Below are 18,581 nucleotides of genomic sequence, written 5' to 3'. Positions count from 1 at the left end.
GAACTTTAATACTACTTTCTGTATTTAATATGTTTATAAGTAGATGAAATTATCAATTATATGCTTTTTTTGAATGATGAATCCTGTCTATTTAATGAATACGAGAACTACTTAATCCACACAAAGTCAAAGTACATTTCAATCATTAGACATTTATGTGTAATGCTTACCTCTTCCAAAGCTTTCTAATCACAGACTACTAATTTTTGTCATGTTTATAATTTTAAGATCTACAGGATTTATTTGCATGTAACTACTATTTTAAAATATACAATGTAAGATTTTTGTGTTTAGAAAAAGTTAAACAGCTATTGTAGTATGTTTAATTTTGAATATGAAATCTAAATTCAGCATTTTTTGTGATTGCTATGTGATTTTAATCTATGTAAAAAAGAAAAATAAAACCATTTAATACAATATAATCAAATGCTTATTCTCATTTACATAAGTTCTCAACTCTGGAATCTAAAGTATATTACATTAATTTTTTAAAAAAATTATTAGTGAATCACCGTGAGATAGTTACAAACTGATGAACTTTCATGTTTACATCCCTCCACCAGTGCCCATTCTTCTCCACCAATGTTCCTAGTATCCCTCCCATTAACCCCACCCCAACCCCCATCACCCCACCCTGACTCTGCAGCAGGGCATTCCCTTTTGTTCTCTCTCCTGTTGGATGTTGTAGCTTGCAATAGAAGTATTGAGTGGCCATCATGTTCGGTCTATAGTCTACTTTCAGCACGCAGCCTTCAACTCGAGTGTGTCCTCCCAATATTCTCTACTAAGTGTTCCCTTCTCTATCTCAGCTGCCTTTTCCCCCAGCATGTGAGGCAAGTTTCCAAGCTGTGGGGCAGACCTCCTGGTTCTTATCTCTACTATTCTTGAATGTTAGTCTCTCATTCTACTACTTTATATTCCACAGATGAGTGTGATCTTTCTATGTCTGTCTCTTTCTTTCTGACTCATTTCACTCAACATGATACTCTCCATGTTGATCCACTTATATGCAAATTTCCTGACTTCATTTTTTCTAACAGCTGCATAGTATTCCATTGTGTAGATGTACCAAAGTTTCTTTAACCATTCATCTGTTTTGGGGCACTCCGATTTTTTCCAGATTTTGGCTATTGTAAATTATATGTTTTTAAAAAAATCTTTACATATACATACTGAGTTCATTATATTGCTTTAAAATATATATCTGAAATCTAACTTCAGTTTATTTTAAAACATGGATATACATCTTGAAACAAGACATGGAGACTGAGGAAACTTTTATTTCAAAATTTAAAAGAGAAACTTTGAAAGTTTGGTACACCACTATTTAGGACATTTCTCTCATTGGTGGTTGAAGAGAAAAATTAGAGGGGCTAAAGCGAGAATACAGAGGGCAGAGAGCCTGTCTTGAATGTGGCCAAGCCAGTTCCATACCAGGTATTACATATGTTCCCTCAAGCCTGCCAGGAATCATCCCTAAGTGCAAAGCCAGGAGTAAGTCCAAATCACCACCTGGTGTGGCCCCAGAGCAAAACCAAATACAAAAAAGCAGAAACTGGAGATGTGACAACTACATAGAAAGCCTGGGGTATGGCTTAATGGTAAAAAAAAAAAAAATCCTTCACATGTGTGAGACTCATGATTCAATTCCAGACATTGAAAAACTAAGGTACTCACATAATAGATGAATATTGAACCAAATATAGGTGTATTTCATCTTTGAGATTCTGAGTGTCCATGAGTATAGAAGAAAGGAGCTAATTCTTAATAGCCTAAGGGGTGAAAGTATGGAGGTAATCCAAAAGGAATTAAAGATAGAGGAAGAAAAAGGGTAGGGGATTTCCTTCAAAAGGTATATAAACATCATTCTGTATGCAAATGTATTCACTAACTCTAGAGAACTAGAAGTAAGAGGTTCATAGTAATGCTCTGGATGTAACCCTAGAAGTAAAGTGAAAATTGAATCTGAGCATTGTCATCACTCATGGGAAGACAAAAATAAGTTTCAGCCTATTACAAAGTGCCCACTAAAACTCTGACCAATAGTAAATAAAATTACATCCCAAAATTTGTACGAAATTGTATACTTATACTGTGTTCTAATATTCATGAGTGGGAATGTTTCTATTTTATTTATGCATATTTTATCAGATGATTTTAATGAATTGTATTATTAATTTGGGGGCACAAAATCGGATACAGCCATTATTTGAAGCTCTAAGTTATAAGTGCATAACTTAAAATGCATTTCTACCCCCACTTCCACTCTGCTCCAAGGGATAGGTATAGATCAGAATGATGTTTCTCATATGCAGAATACAAAGAACCAAAGTAAGAAATAAGAATCAGGCAATGGCAACAGATGCTGGGAGTTGGTCTACATATGTAGTTTACCTAAAAGGTGGAGGTTGGAGAGTGGGACATGTATTGGGGCTTTTATACATTGGTGGGGATGTTTTTACTCTGGTGGTGGGTGTGATGATGAAACATTGCATGCCTGAAAGTCTATTATTAACTGTATTGCAAATCATAATGCCTAAAAAACAAAACAAAACAAACAAACAAAAAAACACTGGTTCCTGGCATTGCACAGGGGTTACTCCTGGCTCGTACACTCAGGAATTACTCCTGGAAGTGCTTGGGGGGATGCTGGGATTTGAACCCAGGTCGGACATGTGGAAGGCAAACACCCTACCTGGTGTGTTATTGCTCAGCCCCCATCCTCATTTCTTACTAAACTGTCTTTGGCGCAAGATTAGAATGCATGGCATACTCATGTTTTTAAAGCATGATAATGATTATGCAATATGCGTGACCTTGCCAGAACTACAAATAAATCATACTAAACATGGTTTCAGATGATCTGGAAATACAATCTGGTTTTTAAAATATATTTATATTTGAAAAGGTATTCCTGGTTTCCTTCATTCAAAATGCAGAGTTTCTGAGAGTGCTTGACTTGAAGCCTCCTATACTTATATACTTTGGGAGACATGTAAGAATATATTGATGTGTGTGTATGACCTCCTTCAAATGTAGCAAAGGTGGAAATGTTGAGAGATATGCAAGTAGAGGGAGTAAGATCAGTTTGAAATCTATTGCAGTTCTCTCTGATAGTGGAAGTTAAGCTTTCCCATAAAAATATTGATGCAGCAGAGCCTGTCAATTCTAGGCTTGCAAGAGTCTGATCTCATTAGCTTAGGTTTTTGTCACAATATAACACAATATTTTATATCCATTTAACAATTGAAAAAAATTGCCGTTAATAACTTTGGCAAGTCAGATATAGTACTGCTCAGGGTGGAGAGAGTGTTACTTCCCTCCCACCCCCATACCTCCCCTCTTAAAGAAGAATGGAATTTAAGCATTTGGGTATATGCATATACAATGGTGCTCAGAGATTACAACCTAGTGGCCCTGTATTCAGAGATCTCTCTTGGCAGTGTTTGGGAGACTTTTGGGGGTGGGTGGGTGTGGGGAGTGCTTATCTGGTGTTATTTTCTCTCCTTCCTGGGGTAGAGATTTTAATCAGAAGACTAGCAATGAGAGTTCAGTAAAGAATGGAGTCAACTTGTTAAATTAATACCAATCAATGAAAAGACTGACATTAGACATAAGATATGTGGAAAATACAACAGCTTTTAAGTGAGTTGGGTTCGCTTCATATTTTGCATAAATTTTGTTTCACATGCTGTAACTATAAAATCATCTTTAATTCGTATTTTGAAGTTAATTTTTTTCTTCTCAACTATGTTTTGTAATGATAATGCAAAGTAAGCAAAAGCTATACCATGCTTTGCCATTATTAGTTTAAAAAGTCTTATCAATGTGTAATATTAGCAACAGAAATAAATTTTAATACAATTTTATTAGGATATAAAGAACTGTAACAAAATAACTGTTTTTGATTGTCTAAAGCTCTGTTGTATCTTGCATGGAGAGTAACAGTAGAGGAGAACAGTGCTCCATCAGAGTGAAGGGGGAGAAGTATAAATTATTGAGATATTTGGGCACTCTTTGGGCTCCTCATAAAAAAGTAATTTGTTGTTGTTGATTTTTGGTATTTGGGCCACTCCTGGCTCTGTACTTAGTAAACTCTCATGCTGTGATTGGGGGACAATATGGGATACTAGGGATCAAACCACCACTGGCTGAATGCAAAGCTAAAAATGAGATTTTTACTTTGGGACTTTACGGTAAACTATCCTTTGGTTTGGTTTTGGTTGGGGGGCCGCCGTCATCTGCATTAGAGCAAACTATTTTTAAAGTTATTGGTTTTCTTAAATAATTGGTTTATTTAATTATTTTGTCAGTCTTCCTGTATTTCCTATTACATGTAGAAAATATTTTATCTTTTATACAAATGATGTTAACAGCAAAGTTACCCAAGGGCTAAGTTAGCTGGTCATTTATCTTACAATGCTTTTACCCCAAAATATTCACAGAATATTATCTTTACAGAAATTTTCTTATGCAAATAAGGAGAGATTTAAGTTTAGAATGGTAAAAGTAAGCTATCTTTAACTTTTACAAACATATTTTTCACCTTCCTAATTATTTCTATTTTTTAACATTTATATCAAAAGGCTTTTGATTTTATTATATAGATGTTTTAATAGGGCTCTTCACAGGGGTGCTTGGGGGGGCTGAGACCACTACTTATGTTATCTGCAGTGACAGGGGCCAACAGTGCTTGGTGGTTGAGTGTGAGGCTTAGAGCGTGGATGGACTTCCAGGGACCAAACTCAGGGCCTCCAGCAATCTAGAGCTATGTTACACACCTTTGTGTTATTTTCCTGACTGTCCATATATATATATATATATATATATATATATATCATCATTGTTCCCAGGGGACTGGGAGTAGAAGGAAAGAAATTGAGTGTGGGTGGTGTGTAGAGAAGAGAGAGATGAGAAAGAATTGGTGGGGAGAGGGGTCAAGGGATTCATCACATTGGTGGTGTTAAGAAATGATAAAACTAAATACCCAAATCATAGAGTCAACAATACTGCAATCATGAGTCCCAAACTTTTACAACAAAACTTAAAAAGGTACCCATCAAAATGGCAGGCTGGGAGTTTGGGCCTTGGAAAGAAAACCTGAGAATACCGGTGCAGGGCAGTTGCCCATGGTAGTGGGATCAGAACTAGAACAGTATATGTCCAAAATTCAACTATAAATAAGTTTATAAGTCACATCTTTAAAAATCAGAATCATTTTTCAAAGAAAAGTTACCTAAGTTAGAAAAGTGGTATTTTCCTGTCACAGACGATGACATTGCAGAAGGAGACACCAGTGGCGATTGGTTTCCCGTGTCCTGCAGCCCTCCAGTAGAATGGGATCGCAGCCACTCTTTGCCCTCTTCCTGGTTGGCCTGCCGAGATGATGGGGTATATCTGCAAAATAGCACAGCTAAGACACTTCAGCACATCTACAGGGGCCAGGCAATGCCAGGACAAGAAAACAATTGAGAGAAGCTTGCTATTCAGACTAAACAACATTCTAAAAAGATGAAATCTAATTATAATTGCATAGTTCTTCCAGATGATTTGCCACCATCTGTTTGCATCTCACAGGGGAAAAAATATAAAGGATTTCAGGAGAAAATTATGCTTCTGTGAGATATGTAGTTGAAAATCATAAGCCATGAGCAGACAGCCAAGTTAATTGAGATGGGCTCGAAAGCACAGGGTTTGGAAGGACATGGAGGGATGAGGGGTGAAAACAGACTTAAAAATGATAGACAGTGATGGGCCAGAAGCCAAGGGAATTGGAGTAATGGTCACGGAAAGGCATAGGAAATAGAACACAAGTTGACAGCTCTCTTTTTAAAAAAAATTAAGGAAAAATATTTGGTTAAAATGTCAAATGACATCATGCCTAGATTTTATTTTATTTTGTAAAAAAGGGAAAATGAACCTATGTGACAGGAAAATAAATTTCTGAAACAAAAATATTTAAAAAGTATCATTGTAAACCAATCACTATCATTAAGAAATTGGTGACAAAAAGATTAACAGAAAAACTTTTTTTTTTTTTAAATTTTAGGTCATACCCGGTGATGCACAGGGGTTACTCCTGGCTCATGCACTCAGAAATTACTCCTGGCTGTGCTCGGGGACCATATGGGATGCTGGGAATCGGACCCAGGTCAGCCGCATGCAAGGCAAACGCCCTACTTGCTGTGCTATCGCTCCAGCCCTTAGAAGAACTTTTTTGCCCAGTACTCATTTTCACCAAAGTAAGTAAATTTTTAGCACCAAACATCATCTTATCTGGCTCATATGCTGTTACAGATTTACTTGTATTTTATTAGTCTCTTCAGATAAAATGTACTCTAAAGGATGACCATGGAACAATGTTTCATTTTGGTTTCTGTGATAGTGATAATTGAATAATCATTTGTGTATTATATACTACTTTACCCTAGTTCATATTTAATAGTATGATAAATACCAGTACTCCTGAAAAGTAGAAATCTAAACTCCCTTGAGCCTTAATCAAAAAAGATTCATTAAAAACTCATACCTTAATGTCAGCATTGGTCATCTAATGATGAAATATATTTCTTTCATTTAAATTAAAGTGTTCTCCAACCTTTCAACAATAAATGGACTCATCCTTAGTCTTTTGAGGTTCTGGGGTTTTGCAAGCATTTACCTCTGAGATGCAAAAGCTAGAAAAGTTAATTTTACTTTAGCTTTCAAAAGTGAGTTCCGCATTCCAACAAAAGTTGCTGCCCTTCTCACTGCCAACAGCATGAACACTGATGGAGTTTCTTCAATCTGGACTTCTATGAACATCTCTACCTGAGAGCTACCTCATCAACTGTTCAGAACAGAGAGAACGTCAAGTTTAAAAGGTGGTATCAGCTGCAAGGTCAGCTTCATTGCAAACAAACAAAGAAAGCAGAAGAGACAGCACACAAAATATACATAACAACAGAGAAAGGCAGCAATTGTGCTGAGGAGAAATATGTACCTTAGTCCCTTTTTGGGTAGTGTATTTCTGTCAAGCTGCATGCTGTTAAAACAAAGAAAACCCCTAAGGACATAAAGTAAACAAAACTTCCAAATTACACATCCAACAAAAAAAGTTTCTACGTTTTAATTACAAAAAAAAAATGGTTTCACATATTTAGTATTTAATTCATTGGAAAGGTCAACAAAAGGAGACCAGATGTCAATTGTTGTAACATGTTCAATGTCAATGATTATTTGACAGAATTCCACCATGAATGACAGAATTATAAGAAACTTAATCATGGGTAAGTATATGGCCCTTCTAGCATGGGTAAGTATATGGTGCCTCTAGGTTTTATTTACTTAATGTTATGGTAGTTCTTGCCTCCTGATGCACGTGACAGACTTCAGCTATGATTTCACATGTATGATAATCATCAAAGGGGAAATGGTATAGGTTTGCTCTATTTGGTCAAAGTGAAAAGTTCCAATGCTTAGAGAGAAACAAAGGCCTTCTAATTTTCTTTTGTCTTCAAACTAATTTTACAAAAATGAAGGTAGATAGATCTATTCTCACTTTTTGTAGGAGAAGAAAATATACTTACATATTTAATAAATACTGCCTTAAATATAATGTTTCTGGCATCATTTAAATATTTTAAATAAAACTATGTAATCCTTGGGAAATTATAAATTAGATATTTAAAAGCTTCTAAGTTTTATTAGTTTTTATTTTGAAGAACTATTACTTGGTTGCAGAAAGAGACAAGAGGATAGTAGGCCTAGAAAAAATGAGAAATGGCCTTCCCCAACGGAGAGGAAGTGGTGTCAACAAATGAGTGGGACAATGTGGGGATTTCTGTTAACATCTCTGTTATGTGGATAATCAAACAATAAATTAACTTGGATTTTTTTATCTTTAGAATTAAAACTATTTTCATAGACTACCAAATGATCAAAATTAAATAGACAGGAATGAATAATGGAGATGATGAGACATGAATGCAAACACATGGACTTGAAATTTAATACTCAAAACCAAAACTAAAATGTTTTCTTTTATGTATACTCCATTATTTAAACCTATAGTAGAAAGCATCCCAAAGCATTATACAATGTTAATTTTAGTTAGAGGGAATGGACTCATAAGGTAAGTATCATAGAGGGGTAGATTCTAATATATATCTTGATTATATACACTTTTGTAGTACGAGTGAATAAGCAAAAGGCAATTATATAGACTGAATATCATAAAGCTCTAAATATGAAGTACATTTTGCTAATCCATTACTACGGTCATCTCTTGGCCAGGGATTTTGCTCAGCAACAGAATGCTTGCTTTGCATATGTGAGGTCACGGGTTCGATCTGGACACCATAAAAAGGGGAAGAGAATATATGAAAGAGGATATATTTCATGTGTACAAACTAAAGTTTAACAATGCAAAGTATATAGGCATTGTTTTACCAATGTGATCATATATCACTGTATCACTGTCATCCCGCTGTTTGTTGATTTACTTGAGCAGGCACCAGTAACATCTCTATTACACTCAGCCCTGAGATTTTAGCAGCCTCTACTTACTAGTCTTTCACAACGTGATCATATATGTGTGTATATATACACATATATATACACAAACATATATTTAAAAGTATATTTATGATGTAGTGAATTCATATGATGTAGTGAATTCAAATACCAAAAACTGTTTATTTAAATGTATCTATTTAAACTTTACTTAGAAATATGTATTTGAATCTGGGTAGTTTGGATTCTTATACTCTAGATAATTTCTGCAAACCCAGAACGGTCACAGATGCAAATCCTGGGAGGTTTGGTCTGCCCAGAAAATGAATGAAGCAGAGGTTTGTGTCAAAGGTCTGAAGAACAGACACTGCAGGGGAGCCAAGGGCTGCTATGGAGAATCACGGATGCAGAGTTGCCCAATCAGTTTTAAAGACAAATCAAGTATTTTAAGATTTATATATTGCCTTATATTATTTTTAAAGTTTTATTATGTCACAAAAAACAGAACAAACAAAACAAAACAAACATGGACTGGTTATGGCCCATGGGCCAGAAATAATCTTGGGCAGTAAGAGGAAAAGTTTTTTAAAAAGTTATTTTATATTGCTAAACTTTAATTGTTTTCTATTTTAATAGTCATTTAAATGGAATTTTAAAATTTATATGAAAAACTACTGATTTAATAAACTGGGATATGAATATTAATAAAATTCGAAAATTATAGACAAACCATTAGTCATGGACTACATGTACCAGTATTAGTTCTAATCTGTCTTATTTGTATTTAACACCCTTCTTTTCAGATTTTTCTCTTTCATTTCTTCATGTTTTCTCTTTCATTTTCTTTATGTTAAGTCATTAGTAGAACATTCTACTAATGACTTAATTATGATAAATCCAGGATTACTTGTGAGATAGGAAAAGTTAAAGATCACAAACATTTTTGGTGACCGTTAGTGTTTTCACATATGACACATTAAGATATGCAGCCACAACTATTTTGAATGCTTTATATATGTTATGACACAAACAACATTAATTTTATCAGGGACAACTAGCAGTTTAAAGACAATTTCCTGATAGGAAGTGTAAGTATCAAATATCTGAGAAAGGATTCAAATTGGATGAGAAAGCTACTACTATGGCCAATAGTGTTACATTCTGATAAAATATTAAATAAGAAATGCTCTCTATTTTAAGTTCTTTTTTGAAAAAAAAAACTCATCAAACCAGTGGGAAACACTTTGTAAATTCTATTTATGTTCAAGGGATCCTTTAAAAATTACACCAGCAGTTTATGGTATTCTCTAAGAATTTATATTTGATATATTTTTTTCTCCAGTTTAACTAGGATTCCCCAGTCACCCACTTGTTGTTTTCCTTAAGAACTGCTAATAAAATAAACTTAACGCAGTGCTAAAAGTATAAAATCCATTTTAAAATTGCTATTTTAAAATGTCTTTTTAAAATGCTTCAATCATCACTGGGAGCTATGCTGTACTAGAGCTACAGCCAAATCATTCAAATCTCTGAAGAGGACATCATCCAACATATAAATACATGCTCTGAATTTTATTTGCATTGCCTATTGGGTATATTATTGAGAAATGCATTTAGTTATCCTATCTTTAACGTATTTTCTTCTGCAAACTTGATAACAGGAGTGAATAAAATGCCCAGTCACGATTGAATCTAAGATCCTTTCGATCTTAAGTCTCAGCACAGAGGCACTCCACTGAAATCCAGGGAATTTCATGAGGAAGGGAGATAGGAGGAGGATTTGCGGACTTCACGGATATCTCCAGGAAAGCTCACCTTTCTGAGAGAGTAGATCTCACACTACCCGTTCTCATGAGCAGGCTCTGAACCTCGTGGGTGCCTGCTGTGGTCAGTCCCGACAGGGAGCCGTGATGGCTGAGGGGGAGGTCAATGGACTCAGAGCTCGTGTGGAGGCTAGTCATGGACTGGTAACTTGGAGTGTCCTTGCTGCCTGCAGAGGAACTGCTCAGATTGGCAGCCCACACAAGACCACCTGAGGTGAAAGAGTGAACCGATGCTGGACTGGAAGCCAACGAGTGACTTAGGCTTATAACGTCTGTAGTCAAGTCTGAGGGTTTATTGAAGAGAGGGCTGCTGCTGCCACTGAGCCCGCCAGCACTGCCCAGGCTGCCCGTACCAGACGATGGTGACTCCAGACTGCCTTGCCGCGCTAATGTGGTACTAGGACTGGGCATTACTGAGGAGGATTTCACCCCCTCCGTATTAGGTGCAGAGGCAGATTTGCCACCTGCCTTGGCACCAAACAACCTAAAAGAAAAACAAATAACAACTTCAGTTGTTCCGAGAAACTATAGCCACATTTAATAATTAGGGTTACACTACATAGAGCCAAGTATGCTTTGGTGACCTGAATTACCATGCACTTGCTTGTCTCTATGTGAATGAACTTGAATAAACTTGATCTTTTCAATCGAATGCCAAAAATTCTCTCATATCCCCGTAAGGACCTACCACCCGTTGGAGGAAGAGGAAAAGGCAAAGCAAAAACTACATTGAGCCTTAAAATCCCTGGCGTGGACAGTTGAAGGGATCAGGAGGATCTTTCCCATCCACCAAATCATTTGACTATATTTACTATTACCTATTTATTAGAACCATTATAATGAAACAACTTCTACGCATTCGGTATGTAACAGTTCAACTTTTGTCTTATTTTAAAAGTTTATTCAAAATCTAAAAGGAATGCTTCAGGCACAGTTTTAGAGACTATGTGGCATCATAGCTAGTTGTCTGAGTGCCCTACGGCACTGTCAGATGGCAACATGGCACTTTCTCTGTGTATTTTTTCCCAAGAAAGACAGAACCGTTTTATTTTTGTTGCCAGCGTTCTTCCAATCCATATTTATGATGGGATCTGAAACAGTGGGAGCTAAGTTACACGTTGGAGTTTCGTTCAGAAAACATTTTAGTTTCGTAAATGGAGCAGATGATATAATAAAATTTATGTAAATATGGAGATAAAGTGATATGAAGTAATGGCATAATGATTACTTATTAAGGTGCAATGAAATTCATATTTCCTATTGTAAAAATATACTACGAATATGAGAAATTGTTTCATAGGTAATGGGCCACTGGGGGGCACTATGAGCCTTTGCTTAAGGAACAGAAATATTTACTCTTGCTGCACAAATCATAGCTTATTCTTTCCAATGAGAATCAATATTTTAAAAGCAAGCACTGCAGTATTAATATTTCTTCTGAGGAAAACAACCTATACATTTTTCAAGCAGTCAAGCATCTGAGATTGTTTGAAATGTAAAGATTAAATTTTTCAAGACCCTTTACTCCCCCATATATCAAGGTTCTTGGACTGGTCAGTAAAATAGAAACGAACATTAAAAATCCTTAGCATATCATGGAATAGAGACTACAATCTAGCATCTCGGAACTGAGGAAAATGACTTATATTTGCTCTAACTCTTTAACTCTGTATTTTCTTGACACTTAAAACATGTTGGTTTTACAAATATCTGAGAGTGGATATCCATGCCTTCTCTGCCAAAGAACATCCCTGCACAGAAAGTAAGTCTTTACCCAAAGAACATTAATAAAAAGCTAAGCAAACTCTAGTCTATTTGTATTTGTTATTCTGTACCACACATCTCAATGTTTTCAATTCTGGTCTGATATCATACTTGGATATCCATTAATAACTCAAGATTTGGTACAATGCAAACCTGTTTAATGTACTGTTAAAGAAGCAGTTTCACTGACATTCAAAAACATTGACTCATTTCGAGCCAGAAAGAAAATAAACACTGGCAATGAATACCAAGAGTCATAAAGACTTCCTTTTGCTTTCTTCATCCTATTGGGTAAAGGAGGGATGGAAATCCACAAGACTCTTACAAGCTGTTACTTTGTTTTATCATTATCCCTAGGTATTGCCATCTGCCTTCAAATCTCTTAGGAAACGTTTGTGTTGCTAATATTATAATGATAGTGAAACTGCCAACTTCCACAAAAAGAGCACTGTATTTTGTTTGGCTTCCCCCTCCCCTTCTCTTTCTATTTATATGACCAGCTTTTAGGCGTCACAGTACTAAGGAATTAAATTTAAAAGATTCTACAATAGATGTAACTTAGAATATATACAAAGAGACCATATGCACACACAAATTACCTCCTAAAATAGACTACCTATAGACTAGGCTATAGGGTACATCTATGCCAAGACCGGGCACTTGTTCTTCTCCCAGCATCGTTTGGCGCATTCTTACCTTCGAAACGTAGGTGAGGCAATGTCAGGATATTTAGACCCTGGTTGCCTGAGCCCTTGAGTCCCACAGGCACTGGCAGAGGTGGGGCTGGATTTGGGGGAACCTGACAAAGAAACGCTCTCGGAATCTGAGACGGCTACTTTTTCTTTTTCCTTGTCCGTCTGGTTGACCGTGACAGGGCTGGAGCGCCCCGACCCAATCTTCGTGGGCTCTCTCAGTTTTGAGGTGGTGGCCCCCGCGGACTTGCTGCTGACATTGGAGTCGATACTGCTAGTACTGGACCTGTGGCCTCCGCGGCCGGGAATGCCGCTCGTGCTGGACTTGGAAGGGCGAGGCAAACTGCGGTATTGGAGGGAGGTCTTGGAGCTAACGTGCAGCACCACATCATCCTGATTCTGGGACCCATCCAGACTGGTTTTCCTCCCAGCATTTGATTTCCCGCCAATGGCAGCAGATTTGGGGATTTTACCCAGCGTTGCTGAGCCACTGGTTATAGTTGCTCCACTGCTGGTGATCATGGTGGATGAACCTACACCACTTGGTTTCTTAAATCCAAAAGAACCAGTGGCGGTGGATCTCCCGATGCCCGAGGGGGGCTTTTTCCCTTCATCACCACTGCTTTTTCCTGCATCTGAAGGAGACCTTTGCAGAGATGATCCTTTAAGGGGAGTTTTCCCTTTCTCAGAAGCTTTGGCATCATCAGTTTTTCCTAATGAATGAGAAATATACAAATATTGTGTCTATCTATGTAAGTCTCATAGTTACATTTTTAAAAACATTGTGGAAGATGTGAAAGCAGCTTTAAATGACTTCCCATCCCAAGTAGTTATTGCTTAGGGATCCAAGTAGGTATATTCTCTAATATGTTGAGAAAACTGGGCATAAAACTACAAAAATAATGTTGAGAGACAGAAGAGAAAACAAGCCAGGTATTTTTGTTCCTTATTCTTATTTATAGCTTGTAACTCTCTTTAAGGACAGCACTTCATCCTATCAAGCTAAGTGGTAGGAAAATTATTCATTAGGCCCTCTGCAAGATGATTATATTTGGAGTGCTGTAACATCAGTACTTCAGGTGGCACTACTTAAAATTAGGCACTACTTAAAAAAAAATGGGGAGTCAAAAAAAGATGTTGTGTTTGGGAAGCATTCTTTCACTTTCTTCTTTTATGAAGTTTAGTACACAAACGGTGCTTCAGAGCCCCAGCACTCCAACCCCTTGCTGTATTTTAAAGACCTCCAACTTTCATAAGAAAGTCAGAATGGAAGCAATCAATTTTTTTAAAAAGCAGGCATCTTATTTTCACATGATCTGAAACGAGTGCTGTAAAATAAACACATTAAATTCCCAATTATGATGGCAGTCCATAGAGACTGAATATATGAAACATATGGACCACAGAGAAGCCACCATAGCTTTTTCACAGGCTGGCAAGAAATTTCTGCAGATAAGCAATTTTATGTAGACTGGAAGTTGAAAAACAGCCCTTTGGGCACTGATCGAAAATGCTGGAGGGCATATTTTGCCTGCAGAAGCCCTGGGCCCAACCCTCAACACCGCAGAGTCCAGAGAGCATTCATGCTTGGAATGTCCCCGAGCAACAAGGGGTGTGTTCCCACCTCCACTTCAAACTGAAAAGAAAGAAAGAAGGAAAGAAAGAAAGAAAGAAAGAAAGAAAGAAAGAAAGAAAGAAAGAAAGAAAGAAAGAAAGAAAGAAAGAAAGAAAGAAAGAAAGAAAGAAAGAAAGGAGGAAAGAAAGAGAAAAAAAGAAAGAAAGAAAGAGAGAAAGAAAGAAAGAAAGAAAGAAAGAAAGAAAGAAAGAAAGAAAGAAAGAAAGAAAGAAAGAAAGAAAGAAAGAAAGAAAGAAAGAAAGAAAGAAAGAAAGAAATTATCTATAAAATGGCATACTGCTTATTTTTTGTTGTTGTTTTGAGGCCATGCCCAGCTGTGTTTAGGGTTTTGCTCCTGGCTCAGTGCTCAGTTATCACTCCTAGCAGTATTTGAGAACCATATGTAGTGGTAGGAATAGAACTCAGGAATCTGTGTGCAAGAAAAGTGCCCTCCCACTCGCACCCCCAGTACTCTCTCTCCAGCCCATAAAGGACACAAAATTTAGACTAAAAATTTATCTGAAAATATGGAATCAAATCTGACTTAATTTCCTAAAAGCTCTAAAAAAAAGGAATAAGTCAACAGTTAGTACATAGAACCCTCTGCACAACAGCTGTTAAAGAACAAGCATACCAGGGGTCTTGAGTGCACTTGTTCCAGTTTTCTGTCTAGCTGGAGCTCCGCCCTGGGCAGACACGCCTCTTCTCCAGGACCCCGTCTGCGAGACGGACAGGGGGGCTTTCTGGCCGGCCTTCTCGGGGTCCTCAGGAGCTCCCGAGGAAACACCTTTCCACTTGCCGCCACCTTCTCCGTGGCTGTCCAAGTCTTCTTCTGTCTTTTTCATCTCCTCAGTGCTGTCCCACAGATCGTCTGTCGCAGAATGCTTTTCTGAATCTGTCTTCAGCTAGGATGAAAATATCCAGAAAAGAAATATATTAAGGGTGAAGTAGGCACTAGAAGATACTTTCAGAGAGTTAGGCCCCCCAAAGCAGCACTGATTTATACTTCAAAAGAATCTTAAAGGCTTCTATTTTTAGCTTTGTCTTCATTTAAGTTTCATTAATTTTAGTCACATAATTCTTACTTGTGCATATTAGAGAATGTCAGAAAAAATACGTGCAGGAACCCTAATTAAACACTCCAGAGAGGACGAACTTTTCTATGTCATCTGATGAGGAAAAGTAAGACAAGATGAGATTTAATTATCTAACATATATTAGATAAAACTCCATCTAAATTTTCCATTCTTAAGACACCCAAAAGTTTCTTTTAGAATAATATAAAATAATCAAGAACTGTACAAAATTGGGCTCTCAGAACAGTTTTAGACTTAAAACCCATAAAATGAATCTTGCATATAGAGCTATGGCAAGTCTTTCTGTAGCTATAAGTCTTTCTACATAGGATTTCAATCAATAGAAAAATACATACACACAAGTAGTTTTTATTTCTGTGATATTGCAAACTAGGAGGTTAGACTGTATTTGAATGTGCTGTAAACTCTGGGGAATTAAACAGGCAGACAGGATGTGAAAGGAGGCAATTCTCCCTTACCTGAGTGTTCTTCCTGGAAGGGACGGTGATGTTGGAGTAGGAGCTGACCGAGGATGTGGTGTTCAAGTCGTCCGTGCTGATGTTATCGAGGGTGTCACTGAGACCACTACTCACGGAGCTGCTGTCATCCCAGCTAAAGGCAAGACGGCAGCAGTGATGAATTAGACATCACACATGACAGAAGTCATCCATCTCTCCATAGCCTGCTCCTAATGTCCTAAGAAGACAAACCTTCCTCCATAACTCAAGAGAAATGATTCCCTTCCCATCTTTAAATATCATAGAAATAGAATTGAGGGCACAACTAAGGATAAATGTATTTGGAATTTGCTAAGGTTGGTGTTTCAGCAAATCCACATTCCAGGAGAATGTTTATCAAAAAAGTGAAAACCCTACTAGAAATACTGCATGGATAAAAGAATACCATTACTGATGAGAGAGTAAAAATATATCAATCCAGGAGCCACACAACATATTTACAATTTACAATTTGTTGCAACTGTAAAAGTTACCATTTGTTCCAAAAATTAAAACAAAACAAAACCATGATTTAGTCAGGAACTGGCAAGTTATTCTTCATTCTTTAGCTTTGTAACAGCTTTCAATCGTTCTCTAACTCTTGTAGATTGAATCTCAATCTACAAGAGTTAGAGAATGATTTATTGAGGGGGATACATATGTTTTATCATGTGATAAAATATATCCTTCTCCAGACAATTTTGATCAATTTTACCTTTGACCTTTCTCTTCTACTAAAGCTGAATTAATGACCAAAATTTCACTGCTTGGTCATGTCACACCCCTGAACAGCAATCCACAGACTACTTTGCCAAAACAATAGATTCTGAAATAGTAAAAGCCTATCCCAGGGAGCACACTAGCAATTCATTGTTGTATTAGAAAAAAAAATCTCAAATTCTGCAGCTATCTCCCTTCCTTGAAAGGGGAACATATAAATGGACTGTTCTAATTTTCATATGCAGGCCAACATGGCTATCCTTAGGTAGTCATCAATGAGCCAGGTGAAGAACTGTTATTCTACACAGTAGTACCTCAAAAAGATTGAGAACCTCACAGTATGAAAGGTCAGATCAACACTTCTCAAAGTAGGTGGTACTTCCATGGGTAACGGGATGGGTGTGACACTGGAGGAATCTAGAGGGTTGACAGTAGCCTCAAGGGCACAAAACTGCACAAGAAAAACTACACGGGTAAAGTTGCACAAAACTCCTATTTCCAGATCTCCCCAAAACCTCCTAGTTCCAAATCCCCAGTAAAGAGTTATGACATGGAACATGGGAACTACCAGGTGATCCAGTAGGATCACAAGTGAGGAAAATAATCTTCAGGCAAACATAGAAGAAAAGGTATTTTATGTTCATTACCAGCTAGTTTTTCCCTTTGATCTGCCCTGGCAGACATCTGACGTTCAGTTGTATGGGTCAAGTATGTGAGTAGAAGTGAGACCTGGGGACTCTGACTTCTAAGAGATTGGATGCCCAGTCATCTCTACAATTTGGAGAGCCTTTACATATGATTAACTTCCTTAAGTGAATCACGGTCAGTTATGCAGTTTATCAATCAACATACTCATAATTTTAAATATATATATTTATTTTTATGATGTTTTAATTTTTCATATTTATGTTATAAGATGCATATACTATTTTATAAAAAGAATATATGATATAAATTATGTAAACATGAATGTATACATCCTGACAAGTATAATTAAGCTACCTTTTCTCATTCTTTTCCCATACATGGGTCCCTTTGAACTTCTTTCCTTCCTGTGACTGCTTATACTAGTCTGCCCCATATTTTTTATGATTTTCACCTGTGGTCCCCAGGGGCCACAGTTTCACCATAAACTCTACATACCCTACCTATACTTCAGCCAGAACAAAGTTAAGTTCTTATCATTACTAGATTGTTTCTAAATCCTGCCTTTAACCAAGCTACCCCTCTGTTTCCTTGACTATTTTTATGGTGTTGTCATGCTGGCATACCTCTGGAATGCCTCAGCTATTATCTGTGGTCAAAATGGATTAGTCTTGTCAAATTTTGTACAGATTTATAGGAATAGTTTTAGCACTTTTTTCAGCATGCATTTCATGTCATAACCACTTTTTGTGCTCTTCTATCTTCTTGGTAATAGTCACAGTGACCTCAAGTAAGGAATTTTGTTTTACTTATATTTATAATCCCAGCACTTACCACATGTTCCTACTTTTCTACAGTATATATTGGGTTCATAAATAATACTGTTTTACAACAACTTGTAAATATTGCTTTTATATGGGAAAATTATAAAACTGACCCCAATATAAATACAGATTTTATAAAAAACTATCATGTACTTGCCAATAAAAGAAAAAAATTAAACTGATGACATTATTTTCCTAGTAAATAAGTTTTTATTTTTTATTTTCTAATTTTTGAAACATAAGCATTTTCTACAACCACAACAAAATTAACCTTTAATTTAATCAGTTAACTTGAAAAAATACAGAAAATTATTTTAAGCTAAAATTAGAATTTAGTCATATAATATTGAGATTATATTAATCAATATAATTGATCAATATTATAAGATTGAGTAGTTGGTCTCAATGTCATCAAAATTTTTCTTTGTACTT

At 36.5% G+C, this 18,581-nt stretch overlaps 1 protein-coding gene across 6 annotated transcripts in view; it reads right to left on the bottom strand.

Moving 5' to 3' along the window:
- NAV3 (neuron navigator 3) overlaps positions 1–18,581 on the bottom strand; it is an 841,062-nt gene that overhangs the window by 88,372 nt on the left and 734,109 nt on the right. For 3 of the 6 annotated variants that reach the window (XM_055117929.1, XM_055117931.1, XM_055117935.1), the window contains 6 exons: positions 15,943–16,075; positions 15,022–15,292; positions 12,777–13,485; positions 10,309–10,800; positions 6,983–7,024; positions 5,237–5,397 (listed from right to left, as the gene is read on the bottom strand). In XM_055117929.1, coding sequence (XP_054973904.1) covers positions 5,237–5,397; positions 6,983–7,024; positions 10,309–10,800; positions 12,777–13,485; positions 15,022–15,292; positions 15,943–16,075 — 1,808 coding nt within the window. The remainder of the gene's footprint in view (positions 1–5,236; positions 5,398–6,982; positions 7,025–10,308; positions 10,801–12,776; positions 13,486–15,021; positions 15,293–15,942; positions 16,076–18,581) is intronic. The other 3 variants (XM_055117930.1, XM_055117932.1, XM_055117934.1) reach the window with 3 other exon arrangements.

Source organism: Sorex araneus, chromosome 10, assembly GCF_027595985.1.
Source record: "Sorex araneus isolate mSorAra2 chromosome 10, mSorAra2.pri, whole genome shotgun sequence".
Lineage (NCBI taxonomy): Eukaryota > Metazoa > Chordata > Mammalia > Eulipotyphla > Soricidae > Sorex > Sorex araneus.
This window is presented reverse-complemented; position numbering and strand designations above follow the sequence as displayed.